The 27,965-nt window shown below is 42.1% G+C and overlaps 1 protein-coding gene across 1 annotated transcript in view; it reads right to left on the bottom strand.

Moving 5' to 3' along the window:
* The window catches only part of LOC106587057 (protein kinase C-binding protein NELL1), a 510,579-nt gene that overhangs the window by 378,756 nt on the left and 103,858 nt on the right, over positions 1-27,965 (bottom strand). Inside the window, exons 5-8 of the mRNA XM_014174942.3 lie at positions 15,997-16,093; positions 9,355-9,427; positions 8,154-8,236; positions 684-818 (exon numbers count right to left, since the gene is read on the bottom strand). Coding sequence (XP_014030417.3) covers positions 684-818; positions 8,154-8,236; positions 9,355-9,427; positions 15,997-16,093 — 388 coding nt within the window. The remainder of the gene's footprint in view (positions 1-683; positions 819-8,153; positions 8,237-9,354; positions 9,428-15,996; positions 16,094-27,965) is intronic.

Below are 27,965 nucleotides of genomic sequence, written 5' to 3'. Positions count from 1 at the left end.
AAATACAACCTATATTTATCTGTTTATTTATTTTCCCCTTAATACTTCAACTATTTGCACATGTTTACAACATTGCCAATGATATAACATTTGAAATGTCTATATTCTTTTTAAACTTTTGGGAACTAAAAACAAAAGGGAGAAAAAAATATTTTTGATTGTTTATTTCCCTTTTTTTGTTTCTGCTCTATTTCACTAGCTTTGGCAATGTAAACATAATCTGTATGTTTGCCATTGAATTGAATTGGTGAGAGAGAGACAGGGAGAGAGAGAGAGAGACTTATACTGTATACTCTGAGGCAGGTATTGTACATGTGTTCAATATTAGGTTATATCCTATTTTAGTACATACATTTTTTTATCATATTGAACCCTATTACATTGCCCTTGTTGTGGACACAATTAAGCTCATTAGCTTTGGGAGGAACTAGAGGAAAAAATGAGAGAAAGAAGAAATACTAATTATTAATATTGTTATTTATTGCCCATCATTATCATTATTTGTATATTTTTTGTTTTGTGAATTGAAACATTGTACATGTTTAAATGTTTTTTTATTTTGTAAATTGAACTGACTTGAATATCCCAAAAATATACAAATTGACTAGAGTGAGGTGAAGTTATCTACTATTGTGAGGAGAAAGATAAAGTTATTGTATCTGTGTGATGGGTGGGATGCCCACCATGCAGCCGCAGTTCCTGCAGTTCTCTGGCTCCACCCATAGCTCCTTGTCTCTGTAGACCACACCGTTGGCACTGCACGTCCTCTCACAACGGCAGGCCTCCAGCTGGGTCAGCCTGGACTCTGCGTAGTTCAGCTGGACACGTACAAATGCATGCACACACACACACAGACACATGACACACACACAGAGATAAATACACATCATCATCCATTTAAATATCGCAGCACTATAATCCAATTCAACCAGCAAGAGGACAAAAAATGCTAAAGCAACCGACTACACATAGAAATGGACATGGGTGTGTTTAGCCCCCAGTGTTTCAGAATTAAAACCGTAATTATTTTCTAGTCACCCTAACTTTAATCTACACTACCTTTAATCTACAAAATTCTGGGATGTTTGGATTACCCAACTTCTGGGTTGCAGGTATTGGGTCACTTAGCTGGGTTGTTTTCTTTAAAAAGTGCAAGGTTGGGTTGTTCACGCTGGGTTAGTGAGATATGACCCAGTGGGTCAGATCACAAGATTGAAGGGGTAGGGAGGGCTTAGTAGGGGCGTGTCTTTCAGATTGTTATTTTTGGCCACCCGTGAGAGTAAATGTCATTCCAGTTCATCTGTTCTGTTGTATCATTATTACATGCCAAGTTTGAATACTGACACTTTTCTAGCTTTAATGAGACTTACACATGTGTATGAGTTCTTTAAGAGCATTTGCATATCTTAAATGATACCATTTTGTTACATTATATAAATAGTAATGTTATTCATTTTAAATTAAAAGGAATAATTTGCAAAAATATTGAAGGGAACTATACATTTGCAGTGTACAAACTTAACAGGAACATTTCCTCTCACGGGTGGCCAAAAATAACTATCTGAAAGCCACGCCCCTAATAGGTTATGCCTCCTGAAAATAGCCTATGGAATACCTTAAAAAAGACACAGCTGCTGCGTGAACCCATCATGAAAGTTAATAAAAATCCAACAGATGGTTAAATTAACCCATATTTGAGTAATCCAAACAACCCAATTCACGCAAACCAACTGGCTTGGTCAAAATAACCCACTGTGTGTTCTGTCATATATTTACCCAGTGCCAGCATTTTTTAGGGTGTACCCTCAGCATATACCTCTCACACACACACACACACACACACACACACACACACACACACACACACACACACACACACACACACACACACACACACACACACACACACACACACACACACACACACACACACACACACACACACGCACACACACACTGCTTAAGAAACAGTGTGCTCCATTGATTCCCAAAATGGGTCCTGGTCAAAAGCAGTGCACTGAAAAGGGAATATGCTGCCATTTTGGACAGAGGGTAGGGTGTACAGCCCAGTACATCACTGGGGCAAAGCTTCCTGCCATCCAGGACCTACAGTTGAAGTCGTAAGTTTACATACACTTAGGTTGGAGTCATTTAAAACTAGTTTTTCAACCACTCCACAAATTTCTTTGTGCATGACACAAGTAATTTTTCCAACAATTGTTTACAGACAGATTATTTCACTGTATCACAAGTTCACATACACTAAGTTGACTGTGCCTTTAAACAGCTTGGGAAATTCCAGAAAATTATGTCATGGCTTTAGAAGCTTCTGATGGGCTAATTGACATCATTTGAGTCAATTGGAGGTGTACCTGTGGATGTATTTCAAGGCCTACCTTCAAACGCAAATCTAACATTTGTAAAAATATTATGAAAAACAAAACACTAATATATCTTGATTACATACAGTTGAAGTTGGAAGTTTTAATAGAATTAGGTTGGAGTCATTAAAACTTTTTTTTCAACCACTCAACAAATTTCTTGTTAACAAACTATAGTTTTGGCAAGTCGGTTAGGACATCTACTTTGTGCATGACACAAGTAATTTTTCAAACAATTATTTACAGACAGATTATTTCAGTTATAATTAACTGTATCTCAATTCCATTGGGTCAGAAGTTTACATACACTAAATTGACTGTGCCTTGAAACAGCTCGGATAATTCCAGAAAATGATGTCATTTGAGACAATTAGAGGTGTACCTGTGGATGTATTTCAAGGCCTACCTTCAAACTCAGTGCCTCTTTGCTTGACATCATGGGAAAATCAAAAGAAATCAGCCAAGACCTCAGAAAAAAGATTGTAGACCTACACAAGTCTGGTTCATCCTTGGGAGCAATTTCAAATTCCTAAAGGTACCACGTTCATCTGTACAAACAATAGTACACAAGTATAAACACCATGGGACCACGCAGCAGTCATACCGCACAGGAAGGAGACATGTTCTGTCTCCTAGAGATGAGTGTACTTTGGTGCGAAAAGTGCAAATCAATCCCAGAACAACAGCAAAAGACCTTGTGAAGATGCTGGAGGAAACAGGTACAAAAGTATCTATATGCACAGTAAAACGAGTCCTATATCGACATAACCTGAAAGGCCGCTCAGCAAGGACGAAGACAGTGCTCCAAAACTGCCATAAAAAAGCAAGACTACGGTTTGCAACTGCAATTGGGCACAAAGATCATACTTTTTGGAGAAATGTCCTGTGGTCTGATGAAACAAAAATCACAAAGCCCTGATCTCAATCCCATAGAACACTTGTGGGCAGAACTGAAAAAGCGTGTGCGAGCAAGGAGGCCTACAAACCTGACTCAGTTACCCCAGCTCTGTCAGGAGGAATGGGCCAAAATTCACCCAACTTATTGTGGGAAGCTTGTGGAAGGCTACCCAAATCGTTTAACCCAAGTTAAACAATTTAAAGGCAATGTTACCAAATACTATTTGAGTGTATGTAAACTTCTGACCCACTGGGAATGTGATGAAAGAAATAAAAGCTGAAATAAATCACTCTACTATTATTCTGACATTTAATACTCCACTGATTTTTCGTAATGGATTAGAGGAGAACACCAAAATTGTTAATTTTCATTACAGGAGGATGATGAAGGCACCCTGTCAGCTGCCACAGAGAGGGAAGATACAGAGAGGCCTTTTGAGGTTTACACCTTAAAAATAACATCTAACAGTTGATGATAGTGTTGTACCATAATAAAACTTGCACCTTCTTTTTCTCAGAAATGCTGAGAAAAAGCTCAAGTGTTTTGCAAACCCCTTGAGGACTGAAGGGAGTTGGGGCCCGATGGACTCGAGCCATCTGTAGTATCCATCGTGGATGATGAATGGGCAGCAGCCTCAGACAGCCTCACGGTCAGATGAGGGTGGGAGCTCTGAGGATCTGAACACGAAGTAAAAGCCACCGGAGAGGGAGACAGAACAGAGGACTAAGGCACAGGTACCTCCGGATCTGATCTCGAATCTTAAGCCTCCAGGGAAGAAGGTGCCGGAACCTCTGGATCCAGGCCCGCGAAGCTGTTTCTGGTCTGTGTCTGGTCTTAACTTCTTGGTGACGGGGCAGTATTCGGAAATTCAGATGAAGAACGTGCCCAAATTAAACTGCCTGCTACTCGGGCCCAGAAGGTAGGATATGCATATTATTAGTAGATTTAAATACAAAACACTCTGACGTTTCTAGAACTGTTTTAATGATGTCTGTGAGTATAACAGAACTCATATGGCAGGCAAAAACCTGAGAAACAATCCAACCAGGAAGTGGTTTGTAGTTTTTCAAGTGATTCCCTATCCAAACTACAGTGTCTGTGGGGTCATTTTGCACTTACTAAGGCTTCCACTAGATGTCAACAGTCTTTAGAACCTTGTTTCATGCTTCTACTGTTACTGGGGAGAAAAGAAGAGCTGTCTCAAGACGTTCCCTCTTTTTCCTCTGTAATGAATACGCTATTGTCCGGTTGGAATATTATCTAAGATTTATGTTAAAAAGACCCTAAGGATTGATTGTAAACATCGCTTGACATGTTTCTACGAACGGTAATGGAACTATTTGACTTTTCGTCTCGGGTTTTGCACTCGCGCATTATGCCTTTGGAATAGTGATCTGAACACGCGAACAAAATGGAGGTATTTGGACATAAATATGGAGTTTATCGAACAAAACGAACATTTCTTGTGGAAGTGGGAGTCCTGGGAGTGCATTCCGACGAAGATCAGCAAAGGTAAGTGAAGATTTATAATACTATTTCTGAGTTTTGTTGACTCCAGAGCTTGGCGGGTAACTGTATAGCTTGCTTTGATGGCTGAGCTCTGTACTTAGAATATTGAACAATGTGCTTTCGCCGTAAAGCTATTTTGAAATCTGACACAGCGGTTGCATTAAGGAGAAGTGTATCTATAATTCTTTCAATAACTGTTGTAAATTTTATCAATGTTTATGATGAGTATTTTTGTAAATTGATGTGCTCATTCACTGGATGTTTTGGAGGAAATACATTTTCTGAACATCATGCGCCAATGTAAAATGGTTTTTTTGGATATAAATATGAACTTTATCGAACAAAACATACATGTATTGTGAAACATTGAGTCCTGGGAGTGTCGTCTGATGAAGATCGTCAAAGGTTAGTGATTAATTCTAGCTGTATTTCTGGTTTTTGTGACGCCTCTCCTTGCTTGGAAAATGGCTGTGTGGTTTTTCTTGCTTAGGAGCTGTCCTAACATAATCTAATGTTATGCTTTCGCCGTAAAGCCTTTTTGAAATCGGACAATGTGGTTGGATTAACGAGAACTGTATCTTTAAAATGGGATATAATAGTTCTATATTTGAGAAATTTGAATTATGAGATTTTTGTTGTTTTGAATTTGCCGCCCTGCTATTTCACTGGCTGTTGAATAGTGTGTCCCACGGGTGGGACGCTAGCATCCCACATGCCCCAGAGAGGTTAACAACTCCAAGGAGGCACCCGTTGCCAGAGGACACTGTTTTTGACTTCCACAGTGAGTGACATATCTCCATGGCTGGTTAGTTGGATTGAGAACAGGAACATCCACCAAGTCATCCAGGAGCATCCTACTAGTTCCATTCCTCAGGGAATGGGGAGACCCCTTCAGGGAGGGATCCCTGCAGAGTACCGTCCAGACGACTGTGGAGAGCCGACAGGGTGGCGACACTTCCACCAGGCCAGAGTTGCATCCGGCTACTGGGGTAGAAGAGAAAGAAAAAGTAGGCGGGTGTGGATTCCCCAGTAGCTTATGTAGGTCCACCACTTGTTTGCTAAGAGTAGCCACTTCGCTCCTGTAGTCCTCTGCAAGCAAACAGTTGCTACATTGAAAATCCGGACGGTCGACATTGTCCCGGAATAAAGCAAAAATAATTACAGCTCCTGCAGTGTTGAAAATGTTTGTTAGAGTCCTCCATTTGAGGCTCCAGACTAGCAAGGCTAGTTAAGCCTGCCGAGCCTCCGTGTCTCTCCTCTGTTTCGTCAACAACACACTCAGTGGTGAGAATGGTTTACTTCCCTTTTACTACCTCGTAGCATCTATAGGGTAAGACGATGGGCCCATCCTCCTTAGTGGGACCTTACACATCTCATGCACCAGGCTCCAGGCCACACTAATCCACTGAGGATGAGGTCATTAAGGCATGAGCTCTGATCAACCCGTCAATTGAAAGGTGTTCCATGTTCTGACGGAACAGGAATTTGAGCCGTGAGCATTGGAGACAGGAGCTGTCCAAAAGCACAATATTTGAAACACAATTTCAAAATAATATGGTGACGCTTAAAGGCCAAGTTCAGTATTTTACAACTTGATGTTACATCGTTCCTCCATATACTGAGGGGACTCCAGGGTGAGGAACTACCTAACATTACGTTTTTAAAATACAAGACCACTACAGGCTGGCTTCCCCAGCACCATAGCACCAGCAACATAGGTGCACGATGGGACATACCAATCATCTGTGTGTGCATGCGTGCATGCCTGCGTGAGTAGCATATATGCATGCGTACGTACTCTGGGAAAATATATTGAAGACGTAAGAAAATAGACTACACTTGCAGTATACTCTATGCAAGATATGACATGCTACAAGATTGTCATAAAGTGTGTGTGTCATCCATTTCATGTCATCAACAGCACAAAATATGCATATAGGCTCTGACTAAGCTCCTCTGCAACCTCTTCTATTGTCACGGACCAAAGCGCAGCGTGTATCGTTCCACATTTTCTTTATTAAACTGTGAAACTATGCAATACATACAAATAAACTAAATGCACAAAACAACAAACCGTGATGAAGCGTTACAAAACAGCGTTACAAAACACACTTACTCAAAAACAATCTCCCACAAACCCAGGTGGGAAAAACACCTACTTAAGTATGATCTCCAATTAGAGACAACGATGACCAGCAGCCTCTAATTGGAGATCATGCCAAACAAAGCCCAACATAGAAATACAAAACTAGAACATAACAACATAGAAAATCTAAACTAGAAAAAAAAACCTGTCACGCTCTGACCTACTCTACCATAGTTTCTAACAGCTTTCTATGGTCAGGACGTGACATCTATCTCTCACAAACACAAACACACACACACACACACACACACACACACACACACACACACACACACACACACACACACACACACACACACACACACACACACACACACACACACACACACACACACACACACACACACACACACACACACACACACACACACGCCACTGCTAATTCATGCATGGAACTTCTATTCTCAGCTCACTCTCCGTGACACTTTATATTATACAGCCAGCCGGGAACCAAGAGGTTAGCAATTATTCATCTGCCACCTTCATCACCCTCTTCCCTTCCACCCCTCTATCCCTCCCTCCCTCGTCTACAGACACACGGGGAGGAAAGTGCCATTTCTACCCCAAATGCCACCCTATTCCCCATATATTGCACTACTTTTGACCAGAACCATATAGGCCCTAGTCAAAATAGGGAACAGGGTGCCAATTGGGATATTGACAAAGTGAGAGCTTTGGGTCTATTAAAATGAAGGAGACGGTTATTTACAGTGGGATGACACCAAGCCCAGGGCTGGCTGGTGGGCTGTCCTTGCTTCACACACACACACACACACACACACACACACACACACACACACACACACACACACACACACACACACTTTGGGGGTCGTGCTGAGATGAACATAATGTTCAGCACCTGTTAGTGTCCCGCAGGGCCGAGACGGCTGCCATTTAATGACACCACTGTGTCCTCCGATCATACTTACCCTGTGTGTGTTTGTGTGTGTGTGTGTGTGTGTGTGTGTGTGTGTGTGTGTGTGTGTGTGTGTGTGTGTGTGTGTGTGTGTGTGTGTGTGTGTGTGTGTGTCTATTGTATGACCTCTGGAGGAGGAAGAGAGGGCTTTGATACGAGGCTTTGTGTGTGTGCATGTTCATGTCCTCTGACTAAGGTCTCTCAGGTACAATGTTTGGACATAAAGCATCACACCACATCACTTATAAGGTCGCTTGTTTGAGGTCAAAATGCTATTTTTTTATGGGTGGTCACTCTCACCTTCAGGGTCATCTTGGCCAGCAGCTCCTGAAGGTCCATGATGCCTTGCACCAGGCTCAGGAAATCACTGCATGTCGGACAGGCTCAACAGGAGAAAAGGAGGGACAAAGAAAGACAGGAGTAGGATAGGGGATAAAAGAGTAAAGATCAAGAGAAAAGGAAGGAGGTAGAGAGGAGGCAAAAGAAGAAAAAAAGAGAAGGGGTACATTTATACACATTTTACCAAAACATTGTTGCTCAAAATACAACTATATTTTATGACAATAACCAAAGCTAGAGAAAATTGAGTGATTGAACTAATTGGAAGTCTGGTTTTAATCTCCTTGCACTTCCTATCTTGCCACGTGGCTCTGTTTTTAGAGGATTGTGGATAATTACACTTTACACAATGTTGTATGCATGTTTGAAGAAAGAAAAGTATACTTCTATATTAATATTAAGCAGCTTTTGTCCTGTATCTAATAGTGCTGTATCGGCTTCTCGGCTGCGGCGCGAGTGCTGGTTTACAAGAGTATCGATGAGTGTAGTGACAGACTATGATTACATGCCTTATTGATCAGCAACAGAGACAGTAGCATCGCCACAAATGCACAACATAAGCCCTGCATCTTCATTTGTTTGACAATAAACAGGAGGGATGGAGAGAAAGAGAGAGAGAAAGAGGGAGGACGGTTATAATGACAAAGATAAGGGAAAAGGTGTGTGTGTGTGTGTGTGTGTGTGTGTGTGTGTGTGTGTGTGTGTGTGTGTGTGTGTGTGTGTGTGTGTGTTTGTGTGTGTGTGTGCTAGAGAAAGAAACAGAGACAGAAAGAGGGAATGAGTGAGAGAAAAAGGGAGAGCGAAAACAGAATTTAAGTTCCACTGGCTTATTCAGTGAGCTAATGAGACATTTCAGGATGCCATCTCCACTGTCTCTCAGTACCTCTTCACTTTTCATACAAAATGAAGAAGAGTACGGGAACAGTTATGACCAAGGAACATGTTGGAATAACCCGTTATATATCCCCAACAACAAGCTAATCATACCTAGCCTGTAATCATAAAGTACATCAGAGTAAGAGTGCTGATCTACGATCAGGTCTCCCCTGTCAATGCAATTGTATTCATCACTATCTAAAAGGCTAAGCTGATCCTAGAGTAGCACTCTTACTTTTATAAATACGGGCCGAGAGCTAAGGGTAACAACAGTTACTCTACTTACTGCGATTGAGGTTGGGACATTGTGTGATGTAGCCGTTTGGAGCAAAAATGAATTTCACGTCCTGAATGGTACCCTGTGGGGAAGATATGTGTGAGTGAGTGAGTGAGTGAGTGAGTGAGTGAGTGAGTGAGTGAGTGAGTGAGTGAGTGAGTGAGTGAGTGAGTGAGTGAGTGAGTGAGTGAGTGAGTGAGTGAGTGAGTGAGTGAGTGAGTGAGTGAGTGAGTGAGTGAGTGAGTGAGTGAGTGAGTGAGTGAGTGAGTGAGTGAGTGAGTGAGAGAGTGAGAGAGAGTTTCGGTTCGATTATTAAAAAGTATCAAATTTTCACATTTAAATGCTGTAACACAGAATAAAACAATTCCTAAAAATGCGATGATGATAGTGACTGTCCATTACTGTTTATCACTCATTAACCGTTATTTATTCAGATGACTTGAACAAAATATTTGTTTTATTTCATTACTTTATTATTTAATTCCAAGTCAGCATCTCATGTCTATAGAGCTGCTGCTGATGCTGTCTGACAAAATCACTATTTTAGTAGTTCTTCAAAGTAAATTAGGCATACTTTTATGACTGTTGAATATCAACTATAAATCATTTAGTTCATGTATTTTCAGGCTCTTGAAGCAACTGGTTTCTATCGCTAGCAATTGCGCGTTCTCCCTTCTCTGCTCCCTAGTGTACACAGGCGGTCAGTCTCCATGTCTGCTCCACACAGACCGGACAACTTTAAGCGGTTGTGCAATGGGTTATGGTCATTGTAGTTAATTACCACATTTTTGGCGCTAAACTATGTCGAATATTGGCCTGTTGGAAACTACAACTCCCTACTACATAGCACAGTCCAAGCTTGATCTGATGTATCTCTACAGACACTGCACATTGAGGTCACAGAAGAAGAAATAAAAAATTGAATAATTGACGTAGACTAATGTGATTAGCATGAGGTTGTAAGTAACAAGAACATTTCCCAGGACAAAGATATGTCTGATATGGACAGAAAGCTTAAATTCTTGTTAATTTAACTGCACTGTCAAATTTACAGTAGCTGTTACAGTGAAAGAATACCATGCTATTGTTTGAGGAGAGTGCACAGTTATGAATTTGTAAATATATCAATAAACCAATTAGGCACATTTGGGCAGACTTGGTACCACATTTTGAATAGAAATGCAATGGTTCATTGAATCAGTCTAAAATGTAGCACATACACTGCTGCCATCTAGTGGCCAAAATCGAAATTGCACCTAACCTGGAAAAATACATTGTGACCTTTCTCTTGCATTTCAAAGATTCTTTGTATTATCTTTTACCAGAACTAATGTGTTATATTCTCCTACATTAATTTCACATTTCCACAAATTTCAAAGTGTTTCCTTTCAAATGGTTTCAAGAATATGCATATCCTTGCTTCAGGTCCTGAGCTACTGGTAGGTAGATTTGGGTATGTCATTTTAGGTGAAATTGTAATTAAAGGTCCGATCCTAGGCTAGGTGGAACGGTAGCGTCCCACCTGACCAACATCCAGTGAAAGTGCAGGGCGCCAAATTCAAACTACAGAATTGTAAATATTTAACATTCTTGAAAATACACATTCAATATGTCAAAATAAAGCTTAACTTGTTAATCCAGCTGCGGTGTCAGATTTCAAAAAGGCTTTACGGCGAAAGCAAACCATGGGATTATCTGAGGACAGCACCCCACCATACAAATGCATAACAATCATTTTCAACCAGGCAGGTGGCGACACAAAAGTCAGAAATAACGATATAATTCATGCCTTACCTTTGAAGATCTTCTTCTTTTGGCACTCCAATATGTCCCAGAAACATCACAAATTGTCCTTTTGTTCGATAAACTCCTTTTTTATATCCCCAAAATGTCCATTTATTTGGCGCGTTTTATTCAGAAAAACACCGGTTCCAACTCGCCCAACATGACTACAAATGATCTAATAAGTTACCTGTAAACTTTGTCCAAACATTTTAAACAACTTCCCTAATCCATCCTTAGGTATCCTAAAATGTAAATAATCGATAAAATTTAAGACGGAATATACTGTGTTCAAAGCGGATAAAATCAAAGTGGAGCGAGCTACAGGTCGAGCGCCCCAAACAAAACAGTCCACTTGGCTTGACTCTCATTCTGAATAGCCATACTTCTTCATTTCTCAAAGGAAAAACATCAACCAATTTCTAAAGACTGTTGACACCTAGTGGAAGCCATAGGAACTGCAACCAGGTCGCTCATAAATCTAGTTTACCATAGAAAACAATTGAAAACAGTGAACTCCAAAATAAAATCCTGGATGGTTTGTCCAAGGGGTTTCGCCTGCCAAATAAGTTATTTTATACTCACATACATAATTTTAACAGTTTTAGAAACTGTCGAGTGTTTTCTATCCAAATCTACCAATTATATGCATATCCTAGCTTCTGGGCCTGAGTAGCAGGCAGTTTACTTTGGGCACGCTTTTCATCCGGACGTCAAAATACCGCCCCCTATCCCAAGGAAGTTAAACAGCTAAGATGGGAGCTCTGGCTTGTGTTTTTGTACTGTTCCTACCATGGTCAGCTTCCTCTTGAGGTGCTCCTGTCCCAGCTTGTGCGAAGTAAAAAAGTTATTGCATGTGATGTTGTGGTCATGGACTCCCTGTGTCACGTCCAGGACAACCCACATCCCTTGGTTCTTCTCAGGGGCTCCTCCATCTGGCTTCCCCGTATACACTTGCAAGTTCCAAGCACATGATGAAGCAACATCTCAGGCAGCCCAGATCTTGTTTCCATATTTGTGGGTTTAGACGGTATGTACTGCCTGAAGGGGCAGCGGCCCTTAAACGTTAGGAGCAATAACAGGATTTGCCTCCTATAAACTTTGCACAGTAAGTAGCCACGCCCCGAGTGAGGTCAGAGAGCGTGTCAGACTGACGGAATCATCCCTTCTGACCAGAGTGCATAAAAGGATTGGTAAAGAAATTAACATTTAGACCAGAAAAGCATGAAATGGGAGCTACACGTTTGAAATGGTTGGAACTTTGAACCTCAACACGAGGTGAAGAAAATAAACTCACCTCCCAGACCAGAACATCGCCAGGCTGCAGCTGCGTGTGTAAAGTGGTTGAAAGTGGTCCTGAATGCCAACACGAGATGGAGGCGTGAAGCTCACCTCCCAGAAAATCACTGGTACGGCTGATTAGCTGTCCTAAGTCAAATATCTAGAAAAGTGAACTTAAGTGTGACCATTCTTCTACTCGTCAACGAACAACGATGTCTATATTTTGTACAGTGTACAAAATATATTTAGGTTAGGACACTTGTCAGCATTTACAGTGTAGAGAGTGTTACAATAATGTTCCCTTGGAGTAGCATGCAGTAGTTCTCTATAAGATAAGCTACTGTATCTAAACCATGGCCATAGGGCAGTTCGAGCAAATGCCAGATGGTTTGATCTTTAGCCCATTGGGACTGTCTAAGTTGTGGTTTGAGCACAAAATTATCATTATTTGACTAATAATGGGGGCCTCAAGAAATAAAGAAATGGACGTTGTGTTAATCTTTGCTATAGGGGGCAGTATTTTCACGGCCGGATGAAAAACGTACCCAAATTTAACTGGTTACTACTCTGGCCCAGAAACTAGAATATGCATATTATTAGTAGATTTGGATAGGAAACACTCTGAAGTTTCTAAAACTGTTTGAATGATGTCTGTGAATATAACAGAACTCATATGGCAGGCAAAAACCTTGAGATCTGAGAATTATAGTTCTTCTTTTGAATCCTTATCGAAACTACAGTGTCTGTGGGGTCACGTTGCACTTCCTAAGGCTTTCCATTGGCTGTCAACAGCCTTCAGAAAGTTCTTTCAGCCTTCTCCTGTTACTGGGCAGATAATAGTAGCTCAGTCAATCAGTGGACTGCCTATGGACAAAGGGTTAGGGTATACGCGATCCCGCGAGCGCGCCATTCCTTCTTTTTCTCCTGGAATGAATACGCTATTGTCCAGTTGGAATATTATCGCAATTTTACGTAAAAAATACCCTAAAGATTGATTGCAAACAACGTTTGACATGTTTCTATGAATGGTAATGGAACATGATCTGAACGCACGAACAAAACGGAGGTATTTGGACATAAAAATGGATTAATTCGAACAAAAATAACATTTCTTGTGGAAGTAGCAGTGCTGGGAGTGATTTCTGACGAAGATCAGCAAAGGTAAGAGAATATTTATAATACTAATTCTGAGTTTAGTTGACCCCGAACTTGGCGGGTGTCTGTATAGCTTGCTGTGATGGCGAACTATGTACTCAGAATATTGAAAAATGTGCTTTCCCCGTAAAGCTATTTTAAAATCTGACACAGCGGTTACATTAAGGAGTAGTATATCTATAATTCTTTAAATAATTGTTATATATTTTGTCAACGTTTATGATGAGTATTTTTGTAAATTGATGTGGTCATTCACCAGACGTTTTGGTGGGAATACATTTTCTGAACATCATGCGCCAATGTAAAATGCTGTTTTTGGATATAAATATGAACTTTATCGAACAAAACATACATGTATTGTGTAACATGATGTCCTAGGAGTGTCATCTGATGAAGATCGTCAAAGGTTAGTTCTTCATTTAGCTGTGTTTTGGGTTTTTGTGAAACATATACTTGCTTGGAAAATGGCTGTGTGGTTATTTTTGTCTATGTACTCTCCTAAAATAATCTAATGTTTTGCTTTCGCTGTAAAGCCTTTTTGAAATCGGACAATGTGGTTACATTAAGGAGAAGTGTATCTTTAAAATGGTGTAAAATAGTCGTATGTTTGAGAAATTGACATCATTAGATTTTTGATGTTTTGCACTTCGCGCCCTGCTGTTCCATTGGATTTTGGCTACATGTTCCGCTGGCGGAATGGCTATAGCCAACAGGTTAAGTTCTACAATTGGTAGTTAAGTCTTGTCCCATCGCTGAAACTCCCGTACGGACATGGGAGAGGTGAAGGTCGAGAGCCATGCATCCTCCGAAACACAACCCCACCAAGCTACACTGCTTCTTGACACAATGCACGCTTAACCCAGAAGCCAGCCGCGCCAATGTGTGGGAGGAAACACTGTACACCTGGCGACCGTGTCAGCATGCATGCGCCCAGACCACCACAGGAGTCGGTCGCTAGAGCGCGATGGGACAAGGACATCCCGGCCGGCCAAACCTTCCCCTAAACTGTACAACGCTGGGCCAATTGTGCGTCGCCTCATGGGTCTCCTGGCTGCAACACAGTCAGGTATCGAACCAGCATCTGTAGTAACGCAGCTTGCACTGCGATGCAGTGCCTTACACTGCTGTGCCACTCGGGAGGCCTGTTATTTACTTTTTTAATGTAAAGCCAACTTATTTGATTTTAGAAACAGCTGTGTGTAATGGATTAGGAATGCATAATATGGCCTTAATGCTTTAAAAAAAAGCTATAGCATGAGCTGTGAATAAGTGGTTGTAATAAAAATATAGGTATGATTGAATTTCCAGCACATTTCCTGCACCAAATCAAACTCTGAACACAGCAAAACAAATCCCCTCCTCTCTCATCCACAGTCACACCTTGAACGTTTCTAGGTTTCTAGGCCATCTGTCTCTGCTCTTTTTTCCCATCAACTCTAACTTAAACGCTGCTGAACCTTAGACTGGAGCTAGACTGCTACTGCTTCAACCTTGGTTTTAGGCAGACTGCCTGAAACCAAGATGACAGAGAGAATTCTTTAAATACTGAGTTTTTTGTCCTCCGAGAAAGAGAAGGGGAGTTCTTTATGCTTTGATTGGGCCCAGTAATCATCATATGGGTAGAGAGAGCATACTACAAAGAATGGGTACTACAGATGCTGTGGAGAATAGAAGATGACACTGGCTGTGTCCAAAATGGACACAAGGCACTGACAGACTGTGGGTGGCCTGGGAGGCATGGGATCATCTATTCAGGCTCTACGCTGTATTGCTGATCAATACATGAGATTAAATAAAGATAGAAGAGAGGCCATCGACTGCTCAGCGGGCGGGTGTAAGATGGAGGAATATTGGTCAGTTGATCTCTCTACCCCTCCCTATTTTTCTCTCTCTGTCCCCACATCCCTTTCCTCTTTCTCCCTACCCCTCTCTCAATAATAAGGCTATGTTGAGGTTGCATTATATAGAGTCTTACCATAGCATAGTGTTGTTATTGATGGTGATAAATAGAGCCCCACAGTGGAGGTATTATAATACCCATAAAACCTAGCGGTCAAAGAGGGAAATGGTTCCAATAATTTTTCCACCATTCATTTTTCCCCATATGGGATTTTAGAAACACTTAAAATAAGGGCTATGTTTTGTGTAGGCTTACCCTGGCATGAAGTTTAATAACCATGTAAATCTCTCATGGACAAAGGGATTTCTATCAATGTATTCGGCTCTATTTACTCTCAGATTCTAAAATGCTAAATGTAAATGCGCTATTTACTCATAATTCAGGGTAAGGCTAGAAAAATCTTACTTTCGGAGAGAAAGCATGGTACTTTCGTCCATAGAATGACAAGATAGTGAAGACTGTTACCTTTGCGTGGTTGAGGTTATATGGTTACAGTGATCGTGTATATGGTGGTGAAAGTAGGTTTGTTTTACCTTGAAGAGGCCATGCTTGTGGCTATGCTGACCCAGCCACACTCCACTGCCCAGGGTCAGATCCATCTGAGGTGGGTCTATCACTCGCTCATAAATCCTGCCAACAACAAACAATCAACAGAGACACAGTCAGATTCTGAAATCTCTCTCTCTCTCACACACACACACACACACACACACACACACACACACACACACACACACACACACACACACACACACACACACACACACACACACACACACACACACAGGAATGCATCTTGGGCGTGCGTCTTGCTGGTTCCTGCTCGACTGCTTTTTTATGGCTATTTTTGCGTTAATTATGACTTTGTTCAGAATGCTTGTGCAATAATTACACCGTTGAGGAAGGAAAGGGGAACTCCAAGATAGGCTGAAAAGACGGGCTACATGGCCTCCTCTTCCTAGTATCCTGATGGCTAATGTCCAATCACTGGAAAATGCATTTTGTGAAATGAGAGCAAGACTTCAATCGCAGAGGTACAGTACCAGTCAAAAGTTTGGACACAGCAACACATTCAAGGGTTTTTCTTTATTTTTACTATTTTCTACATTGTAGAATAATAATGAAGACATCAAAACTATGAAATAACACATATGGAATCATCTAGTAACCAGCATTTTAAATTCTTCAAAGTAGCAAAGCTTTGTCTTGATGACAGCTTTGCACACTCTTTGCATTCTCTTAACCAGCTTCATCTGGAGCACCTTTCCAACAGTCTTGAAGGAGTTCCCACATATGCTGAGCACTCTGCGGTTCAACTCATCCCTAACCATTTCAATTGGGTTGAGGTCGGGTGATTGTGGAGGCCAGGTTATCTGATGCAGCACCATCACTATCCTTCTGGGTAAAATAGCCCTTACACAGCCTGGAGGTGTGTTGGGTCATTGTCCCGTTGAAAAACAAATGATAGTCCCACTAAGCTCAAACCAGAAGGGATGGTGTATCGCTGCAGAATGCTGTGGTAGCCATGCTGTTTAAGTGTCCCTTGAATTCTAAATAAATCACAGACCGTGTCACCAGCAAAGCATCCCCACACCTTCACACCTCCTCCTCCAAGCTTCACGGTAAGAACCACACATGCGAAGATCATCCATTAACTTACTCTATGTCTCTTAAAAACACGGAGGTTGCAACCAAAAATATCAAATTATGACTCATCAGACCAAAGGACAGATTTCCACCAGTTAAATGTCCATTGATCGTGTTTCCTGGCCCAAGCAAGTCTCTTCTTCTTATTGGTGTCCTTTAGTAGTGGGTTCTTTGCAGCAATTTGATCATGAAGGCCTGATTCATGCAGTCTCCTCTGAACAGTTGATGTTGAGATGTGTCTGTTACTTTAACTCTGTTATGCATTTATTTGGGCTGCAATCTGAGGTGCAGTTAACTCTAATGAACATATATTTTGCAGCAGAGGTAACTCTGGGTCTTCCTTTCCTGTGGCGGTCCGCATGATAGCCAGTTTCATCACAGCGTTTGATGGTTTTTGCGACCGGACTTGAAGAAACTTACAGTTCTTGAAATGTTTCGTATTGACTGACCTTCATGTCTTAAAGTAATGATGGACTGTCGTTTCTCTTTGCTTATTTGAGCTGTTCTTGTCATAATATGGACTTGGTCTTTTACCAAATAGGGTAATCTTCTGTTAACCACCTCTACCTTGTCACAACACAACTGATTGGCTCAAACGCATTAAGAAGTGGCACCCCCTGATCTGTTTCACCTGTCTTTGTGATTGTCTCCACCCTCCTCCAGGTGTAACCCATCTTCCCCTGTGTATTTATACCGGTGTTCTCTGTTGCCTGTTCATCTTGTTTGTCAAGTCAACCAGCATTTTTGTGTCTCAGCTCCTGCTGTTCCCAATCTCTCTTTTTTCTCACCCTCCTGGTTTTGACCCTTGCCTGTCCTGACCCTGAGCCTGCCTGCCTGACCACTCTGCCTGCCCCTGACCCTGAACACTGCCTGCCGTCCTGTACCACCAACACAGAGAATAGTGAGGTTCTGGACAGAGGAGGCAGGTGTGGCTGAACGAGGGCATGGATATACAACTGCCAAATTATTCTATGCATCGTCAAGATCAGACATTAGACTCGGTTAAGGTGAGAGGGGGAGGGTGTGTCTCTATGTTAACCTGTTGGGGATAGGGGGCAGTATTTGCACGGCCGGATAAAAAACGTACCCGATTTAATCTGGTTACTACTCCTGCCCAGTAACTAGAATATGCATATCATTGTTTTATTTGGATAGAAAACACCCTAAAGTTTCTAAAACTGTTTGAATGGTGTCTGTGAGTATAACAGAACTCATATGGCAGGCCAAAACCTGAGAAGATTCCAAACAGGAAGCGCCCTCTCTGACCATTTCTTGGCCTTCTTTGTCATCTCTTTCCAAAAAAGAGGATCTCTGCTGTAACGTGAAATTTTCTAAGGCTCCCATAGGCTCTCAGAAGGCGCCAGAACGTTGAATGATGACTTTGCATTCCATGGCTGAAAAACAGTAGCGCATTTGGTAAGTGGTCAATCTGAGAACAATGAGACGGGTGCGCACGTGCACGTGAAAAGTCCATTTTACTTTCTCAGTCTTTGAATGAAAACAACGACTCCTGGTCGGAATATTATCGCTATTTTACGAGAAAAATCGCATAAAAATTTATTTTTAAACAGCGTTTGACATGCTTCGAAGTACGGTAATGGAATATTTTGACATTTTTTGTCACGATACGCGCCGGGCGTGTCACCCTTCGTTACCCTTCGGATAGTGTCTTGAACGCACGAACAAAACGCCGCTATTTTGATATAACTATGGATTATTTGGAACCAAACCAACATTTGTTGTTGAAGTAGAAGTCCTGGGAGTGCATTCTGACGAAGAACAGCAAAGGTAATCCAATTTTTCTTATAGTAAATCTGAGTTTGGTGAGTACCAAACTTGGTGGGTGTCAAAATAGCTAGCCTGTGATGGCCGGGCTATCTACTCAGAATATTGCAAAATGTGCTTTCACCGAAAAGCTATTTTAAAATCGAACACCGCGATTGCATAAAGGAGTTCTGTATCTATAATTCTTTAAATAATTGTTATGTTTTTTGTGAACGTTTATCGTGAGTAATTTAGTAAATTCACCGGAAGTTTTCGGTGGGTATGCTAGTTCTGAACAAAACATGCTAATGTAAAAAGCTGGTATTTGATATAAATATGAACTTGATTGAACAAAACATGCATGTATTGTATAACATAATGTCCTAGGAGTGTCATCTGATGAAGATCATCAAAGGTTAGTGCTGCATTTAGCTGTGGTTTTGGGTTTTTGTGACATATATGCTAGCTTGGAAAATGGCTGTGTGGTTATTTCTGGCTGGGTACTCTCCTGACATAATCTAATGTTTTGCTTTCGTTGTAAAGCCTTTTTGAAATCGGACAATGTGGTTAGATAAAGGAGAGTCTTGTCTTTAAAATGGTGTAAAATAGTGATATGTTTGAAAAATTGAAGTTTTTGCATATTTGAGGTATTTATAATTCGCGCCACTCTATACCATTGGATATTTGTGAGCGGAACATCTGTCCCTAACAGGTTTTAATTGTAGGTGTATTTGAAAAGTGAGAGACAGAATAACAACAAAAAAATCCAGAAAAACATGTCAAAAATGTTATAAAATTATTTGCATTTTAATGAGGGAAATAAGTATTTGACCCCTCTGCAAAACATGACTTAGTACTTGGTGGCAAAACCCTTGTTGGCAATCATAGAGGTCAGACGTTTCTTGTAGTTGGCCACCAGGTTTGCACACATCTCAGGAGGGATTTTGTCTCTCTCCTCTTTGCAGATCTTCTCCAAGTCATTAAGGTTTCGAGGCTGACGTTTGGCAACTCGAACCTTCAGCTCCCTCCACAGATTTTCTATGGGATTAAGGTCTGGAGACTGGCTAGGCCACTCCAGGACCTTAATGTGCTTCTTCTTGAGCCACTCCTTTGTTGCCTTGGCCTTGTGTTTTGGGTCCTTGTCATGCTGGAATACCCATCCACGACCCATGTTCAATCCCCTGGCTGAGGGAAGGAGGTTCTCACCCAAGATTTGACGGTACATGGCCCCGTCCATCGTCCCTTTGATGCAGTGAAGTTGTCTTGTCCCCTTACCAGAAAAACACCCCCAAAGCATAATGTTTCAAGTTGTTGTGACCGCTCAAGTATGATCAAATCAAATTTTATTTGTCACATGTGCTGAATGCAACAGGTGACCTTACCGTGAAATGCTTACTTACAAGCCCTTAACTAACAATGCAGTTCAAGAAATAGTTACTTTTTATTTTATTTATTTAGTAAATATTTAACACAATAAAAGAACAATAAAGAGGCTACATACAAGGGATACCTGTACCGAGTCAATGTGTGGGGTACAGGTTAGTCAAGGTAATTTGTACATGTAGGTAGTGGTAAATTGACTATGCAATGATAATAAACAGCGAATAGCAACATTGTAAAAACAACAATTGTGTGTGGCTTCCTCTGACACCGCCTAGTATATAGGTACTGGATGGCAGGAAGCTTGGCCCCAGTGATGTACTGGGCTGTATGCATTACCCTCTGTCTTCCCTGTGGCTCAGTTGGTAGAGCATGGTGTTTGCAACGCCAGGGTTGTGGGTTCGATTCCCACGGGTGGCCAGTACAAAAACAAATGCATCAAATGAAATGTATGTATTCACTACTGTAAGTCGCTCTGGATAAGAGCGTCTGTTAAATGACTAAAATGTAAACGTAGCACCTTATGGTTGAATGCCAAGCAGTTGCCATACCAGGTGATGGTGCAGCTGTAGAACTTTTTGAGGATCTGGGGACCCATGCCAAATCTTTTCAGTCTCCTGTCATGCATTGCTGCATGGATGTAACTTGTCATGCACTCTTCACGACGTTCTTGGTGTGTTTGGACGATGATAGTTTGTTGGTGATGTGGACACCAAGGAACTTGAAACTCTCGACCTGCTCCACTACAGCCCCGTCGATGTGAATGGGGGCACTCCTTTTCCTGTAGTCCACGATCATCTCCTTTGTCTTGCTCACGTTGAGGGAGAGGTTGTTGTCCACCCTTGTGTCGTCAGCAAACTTAATGATGGTGTTGAAGTCGAGCTTGGCCACGCAGTCGTGGGTGAACAGGGAGTACAGGAGGGGCATGCACCCCCGTGTTGAGGATCAGCGTGGCAGATGTGTTGTTGCCTACCCTTACCAACATGGGGCGGCCCGTCAAGAAGTCCAGGATCCAGTTGCAGAGGGAGGTGTTTAGACCCAGTGTCCTTAGCTTAGTGATGAGCTTTGTGGGTACTACGGTGTTGAACACTGAGCTGTAGTCATTGAACAGCATTCTCACATAGGTGTTCATTTTGTCCAGGTGTGAAAGGGAAGTGTGGAGTGCGACTGAGATTGTGTCATCTGTGGATCTGTTGGAGCGGTATGCAAATTGGAGTGGGTCTAGGGTTTCCGGGATGATGGTGTTGATATGAGCCATGACTAGCCTTTCAAAGCACTTCATGGCTACCGACGTGAGTGCTACGGGGCGGTAGTCATTTAGGCAGGTTACCTTCGCTTCCTTGGGCACAGGGACTATGGTGGTCTATAGGTATTACAGACTTGGTCAGGGAGAGGTTGAAAATGTCAGTGAAGACACTTGCCAGTTGTTCCGCGCATGCTATGAGTACACATCCTGGTAATCCGTCTGTCCCCGCGGCTTTGTGAATGTTGACCTTTTTGAAGGTATTGCTCACATCGGCTACTGAGAGCATGATGACACAGTCGTCCTGAACAGCTAGTGCTCTCATGCATGCTTTAGTGTTTCATATCAAAGGAAATTGGATGCACCTGACCTCAATTTGGAGTGTCATAGCAAAGGGGTGTGAATACTTGATATTTCTGTATTCATTTTCAATACATTTGCAAAAATGTCTAAAAACATATTTTCACTTTGTCATTTTGGGGTATTGTGTGTAGATGGTGAAACTTTACATTTGGAATTCAGGCTGTAACACAACACGATGGAATAAGTCAAGGGGTATGAATACTTTCTGAAGGCACTGTATGTGAGAATGCTGTTCATTGACAACAGTTCAGCATTGAACACTATTGTTCACTCCAAGCTTGACACCAAGCTCAGAGCCCTGCGTCTGGACACCACCCTCTGCAACTGGATCCTGGACTTCCTGATGGGCTGACCACAGGCTGTGAGGATTGGCAACAACACCTCCTCCACACTGACTATTTTTTATTTTAATTTAACCTTTATTTAATATGCAAGTCACTTAAGAACAAATTCTTATTTACAATGACGGCCTACCAATAGGCAAAAGGCCTCCTGCGGGGCCGGGAATATAAAAAAATCATAATAATAAAATATAAATATAGGACTAAACACACATCACGACAAGAGAGACAACACAACACTACATAAAGAGAGACCTAAGACAACAACATAGCAAGGCAGCAACACATGACAACACAGCATGGTATCAACACAACATGACAACAACATGGTAGCAACACAACATGGTAGAAGCACAAAACATGGTACAAACATTATTGGGCACAGACAACAGCACAAAGGTCAAGAAGGTAGAGACAACAATACATCACGCAAAGGAGCCACAACTGTCAGTAACACGGGCCCCCTAGGGGGTCCTCAGCCCTCTGCTGTAATTCCTGTTCACCCACGACTGCATGGTTTTGCACAACACCAACTCCATCACCAAGTTTGCTGACGACACCACAGTTGTAGGCCTGATAACCAACAACGACGTATCAGTCTATAGAGAGGAGTTAAGTGAACTGGCATTGTGGTGCCAGGACAACAACCTCTCCCTCAACGTCAGAGTTGATTGTTGACTTAAGAATGCAGAGTAGGGAACATGCCTGATCCACATTACCGGAACTGCAGTAGAGAGAGTCAGTCGTTTTAAGTTCCTCGCCATCCACATCACTGAGTACTTGACATGGACCAACAACACCACCACTCGTGTCAAGAGGGCGCTACAGCATCTCTACTTCCTACGGTGGTTGATGAAATTTGGCATGCCACCCCGGGACCTCTGCAAATACTACTACTGCACCATCGAGATCGTCCTGACTGGCTGCATCATGGCCTAGTATGGGAATTGCTCTGTTCACTCCTTTACAGTTGGGCAGAAGGTAGCAGAGCATGAGGTCTGATACCAACAGGCTCAGAGACTGTTTCTATCTACAAGCCATCAGACTGCTGAACACTTGAACTGGACTGACCACCTGCTCTGACTCTCCTGCACCTTGGCACACATGCACTCACTCACGCACACGCACACAGACATGGACACATCACATTTTATGTTTGTATTCTTAACTTTTAATATTTTTTATTGTTGTTGCATTGTTGAGAAAGAACCTGAAAGTAAGCATTTCGTTGGACGGTGTATACCATGTGTACCCTGTACATACAACTCATAAAACTTGAAACACACACACACACACACACACACACACACACACACACACACACACACACACACACACACACACACACACACACACACACACACACACACACACACACACACACACACAGAGGGAAAGCGTGAGGCTATTCTGGTCTGGGCATGAACACTGATCCAATAAGGGTGAATAACACTGAGCTAATCTAATAGTTGAGAGGAGAGAGTGTGTATATGTCGGCACCCTTCTCTTCCTCCAGGGGAAATAAGAGAGTAGAAATGTGGAGCAGAGCAGCTCTCCTCAAGCATGACAGACAGTCTCACCCCACAGCTTCGTAACGCACACTATTGATACCTGTACCCTGGCTCTGTGCTGGATTCCTGCTCTGTCTGCTGACTGGAGACATAAACGGAGTTAAGCATTATCAAGCCAAACATCCAGAGCCATTCAGCTCCACGTCCCCCTCCCAGTCACCAAGAGGTTGTTAACTAAAGCTGTGAGCTCCCTTCAACCGGTCTCTTCTGGGCTTAAAGGAGCAGTCCATCAGTTTTCACAATTAAAACAGAGCACCAGGGTGACATGGCCAAATAATGGTTTGTAGTAAAGACTTGGAAGTCCATTCCATTTTGACAGTGAATTGTCAGCTAAATGATACATTTTGAATGTGGTTACGATAAAAGATCTTGAACAAATATGGCTTGTCTGTCTGAGCTAGTACTTTGGCTTTCATATGCCTTTGATATGGACAGAATGACCAGTAAGAATGACCAGATTTACAAACAATAGAAAATTACAATTCGTTTTAGGAACTCTTTCACCTGTAATGCACAGCGAAAACCTCTTAGTTTCCTGTCAGACATAACAAGTGTGTGTGTGTGTGTGTGTGTGTGTGTGTGTGTGTGTGGTCCGCACGCTCGTGTGCGTGTGTGTCGCAGCAGTAGCTCGATGCTGCTGATTGCTGCTTCATGTTTAGCCCAATCGCTGTTGCTGTGGTACATAATGTACAGTATGTTGGGAGCTAGTGGACTAAATAGGGAATAAGTTGTCATTTGGGATGCACCCCTACTGTATATCCCCTGCGACCTATGGTGGAAATGACAAGATTATGTTATAATGCTGTTATTGCATCAAATGGTTGTTTTATGCAACAGAATAAGGGATTGTTAGAACGCTCATCTGTGTGTGTTCTACTGAGGATGGGCCTCAAGAGGATTTACGATGTCTTTGGTTGATACCACATTCCAGAGCATGAGTTAATGTTTCTGTTCTATACAGTACCAGGGAGAGATGACTCCAGGGCCAGACCCTGGTCTCCACACAATGAGATACTGCTGTGAAATATATAAGTATCTTTCATATAAATCTTAACCTTGTGACCCATTCCATACATCTGTTGTTTGTCATGTAGACTGAAGGAGGATGGACTTTGCTATAAAATGCTGTGGCTCAAACCAGCTGGTTGAGTTCTCAGTGATCACCTCCAGGGGAGATTACCGACCAGCTCCATTACTGCAGTAATTAAATAATAAAGTGTGATTGTTTTGAAGAAATCTAAAAGATTCTCCTTTTGATTACAATAATTCCACCACAGACCTGCCCCTCATCCAGTGAAAACGAATTGTTTATTGTCTCTCTATTTGCCACCTCTCTCATTAGAGTATGCTACAAATGTAGATCTAAAAGCCCTGTGCTGTCTATCTCTTTCTCTCTCTTTCTCTCATTAAATGCAGATGAATCGTGTCCACCAAAAGCAGGTGACTTGTTCCGGAGGCAACTCTGCAGAGTGGTCACTAGTCAGGACAGCCAGGATTGTAGGCTGATTTAAAACCTAGTACCATTTCCATATGCAAATAAATGCAACAATAATAATCAGATGGAGGAACACAGCTATGTAGATACCGCAAGATAAAAACGTAATATTCAATATCTGTAGGTTAGACTAAATATTAGCACTACACAATCTGGTGGGTAATAACCTTCAATCTGGATAACAACACAAAACAAATCTTAAGACTGGAGAAATTTATCAACAAATATTACGAAAACAAGCAACACCTAAACATAATGGAGAGTAAGACAGGGGAACCTATTTCAAACAAAAACGTGACTCTTCTACAGACACTGACGATTTAATATTTTCACCACCGGGAATGGTAAAGGTCAAAACCAATCTGTTATAATCAATAAATGACAAACTGGGTATACTTGAACTAGTCAGTAAGGATATAAAAGAGTTGAAGGCAAGCCTCGAAATGAGTGACGAAAAAGCTGCGACATTGGAAAAAAACCAAAAACAAGCAAAAAGGGATAGTCAATAAGATTGAAACAGGGGGGGCGCTATTGGAAGCCAAAGATGTAGAACGCATTTCCCTATTGCTCCTGAGTTAGTGACCAAATTTATATATTTAACCTTGCAAAATTGTATATATTTCTTTTTGGCCAGGCGTCTGAAGAAACCCATAAACAATTCAGATCAGTTTTGAGAAATGTCAATTTGTAATGTCGTCTACCCGGCCAAGAGCAGCGGCCTGCAAGAGCAGGCCGCAGCAAGCCCGTGCCCTCTCCTGATTCACCCCCACCACCGGACGCTGCTAATGCCAGCCCCACGGAAACACTGACTGTGGAGATGCTACAATCCCTGATAGGCACCATCAAAACCAATATTTACTGCAAAATTGACTCTCTCTCTACCAATCTCAGGTCAGAGATATCAATGGTCAAAGACGAGCTTTAAAAAATCTAGCGAGAATATACAGAATAAGCTCGACACACATGGAGTGGCCTTATCGGATTTGGAACGAGGTGCTACAGACCACAGCACTCGCATTAGCGAGCTAGAGGCTAATGTTGGCTCATTGATAACTAAGGTGGCATACCTCGACAATAGATGCGAAGATATGGAAAGTAGAATGCGGAGGAACAACATTCGTCTACTGGGAATACCAGAGGGAGTGGAAGGCCCAAGACCCTCGGAGTTCATGGCCCAGCTGCTTCAGGAGCTGCTCGGTCTGGAGGAGAAGCCACTGCTAGACTGGGCCCACCGCACTCTGCGTAGCCAAGCATTTCTTTCACGTCCGCAATGACATACTGAGGAGATCGGGAGAAGCATCCCCTCTCCTCTATAAGGTTAAAAGACTCTCGATATTTGCGGACTACACCACAGACGTGGCTAAGAAGCGGGCTATCTTTGGAGCTGTGAAGCGCCAGCTACGCGCCTGCCCGGGCGCGAAGTTCGGCCTCATCTATCCTGCGGTTCTGAGACTGACTTTATCGGACAGCTCCACGCACAGATTCGAGGTCCCGGCTTTAGCGGCAGATTTCATCAACAAGAACGTGAAAGCAGCTGTTGTACCGCATGGTGTGGAACAGATGGTTGGTTAGCAGGCTAGTTAGCAGGCCGAATGGTTTGCTAATGAAGCCAATTTGAGTGTCATTCTTAAAAAAAAAAAAAAAAACATTTCTAACCCAGGTTGCCGCCTCTAATGCCAATATCTGTCTGTTTTCATGGTTCAGTCATAGTTTTACCATCTGTATTACTGTTAAACCTCTCTTAACCGAGGTTAGTTTTCCTCAGACTCAGTTAAGGACCAATCTATGTATGTTTGGCTTACTCTAGTTAAATGGTCACAAATCTCAGGTAGAACGGAGTAAGAGTTATAAATGCTTTGCTCTAAAAAATGTTGGTATTTAGGGTTTTGCTTGCATCTCAGTTGGGGAGATGCTTCGGCAAGGGAGGGTGTGAGGGAAGGGGTTTTCCCTCTTTATTTCTATATAGTTTTTATATGTCTTTTGTGCCTCGTCGCTTGTCTTTGTTTTTTACATTTGCGCTATTAGGTTCAACTAAGATCTTCAGTTTACATTGTACCTTGTCCTTTACACGTCCTCTCTCTCTTAAAACAGCTTAGTTTAGCCCATCCTGCTGGAGGGAATGGCTTTAATTTTCTCACTTGGAACTGTAGGGGCATTAATAACCCAGTTAAACGTAGTAAGGTGCTACACCACCTTCATCAATTGAAAGCTCACATCAACTTTCTCCAAGAAACTCATCTGAAGGTATCACAACACTCAAGTCTTAGGTGCAGATGGGTGGGTCAGGTGTTCCATTCCTCATTTCAGAGTAAGGCAAGAGGGGTGGCTATTTTACTTCACAGATCGGTACCTTTTACATGTTCTAATGTGATCGCAGATCCCCATGGTAGATACATAATTGTCAGTGGTAGGCTGCTCAATACAAAGGTACTTCTTGTTAATATTTATGCTCCTACTTGGGACAATGGTGATTTTTTTCAAATTGGTTTTCTCTACACTCCCAGATATGTCTTCCCGTATGTTGATCTTAGGTGGTGACTGTAACTGTTGGTTAGACCCACATTTGGATCAATCCTCCACTAAACTTATCAACCTCAGCTAGAGTTGTCCGAACCTTTATGTCTGAATTTGCAGTTTCAGATCCTTGGAGAATGTTTAATCCAGCTGGAAAAGCATACTCTTTTTTTTCTCATCAGTT

This window comes from Salmo salar, chromosome 26, assembly GCF_965601325.2.
Source record: "Salmo salar chromosome 26, fSalSal1, whole genome shotgun sequence".
NCBI classification, from domain to species: Eukaryota; Metazoa; Chordata; class Actinopteri; order Salmoniformes; family Salmonidae; genus Salmo; species Salmo salar.
Note: the sequence above shows the minus strand (reverse complement) of the source record. Positions and strands in the feature narration are given on the sequence as shown.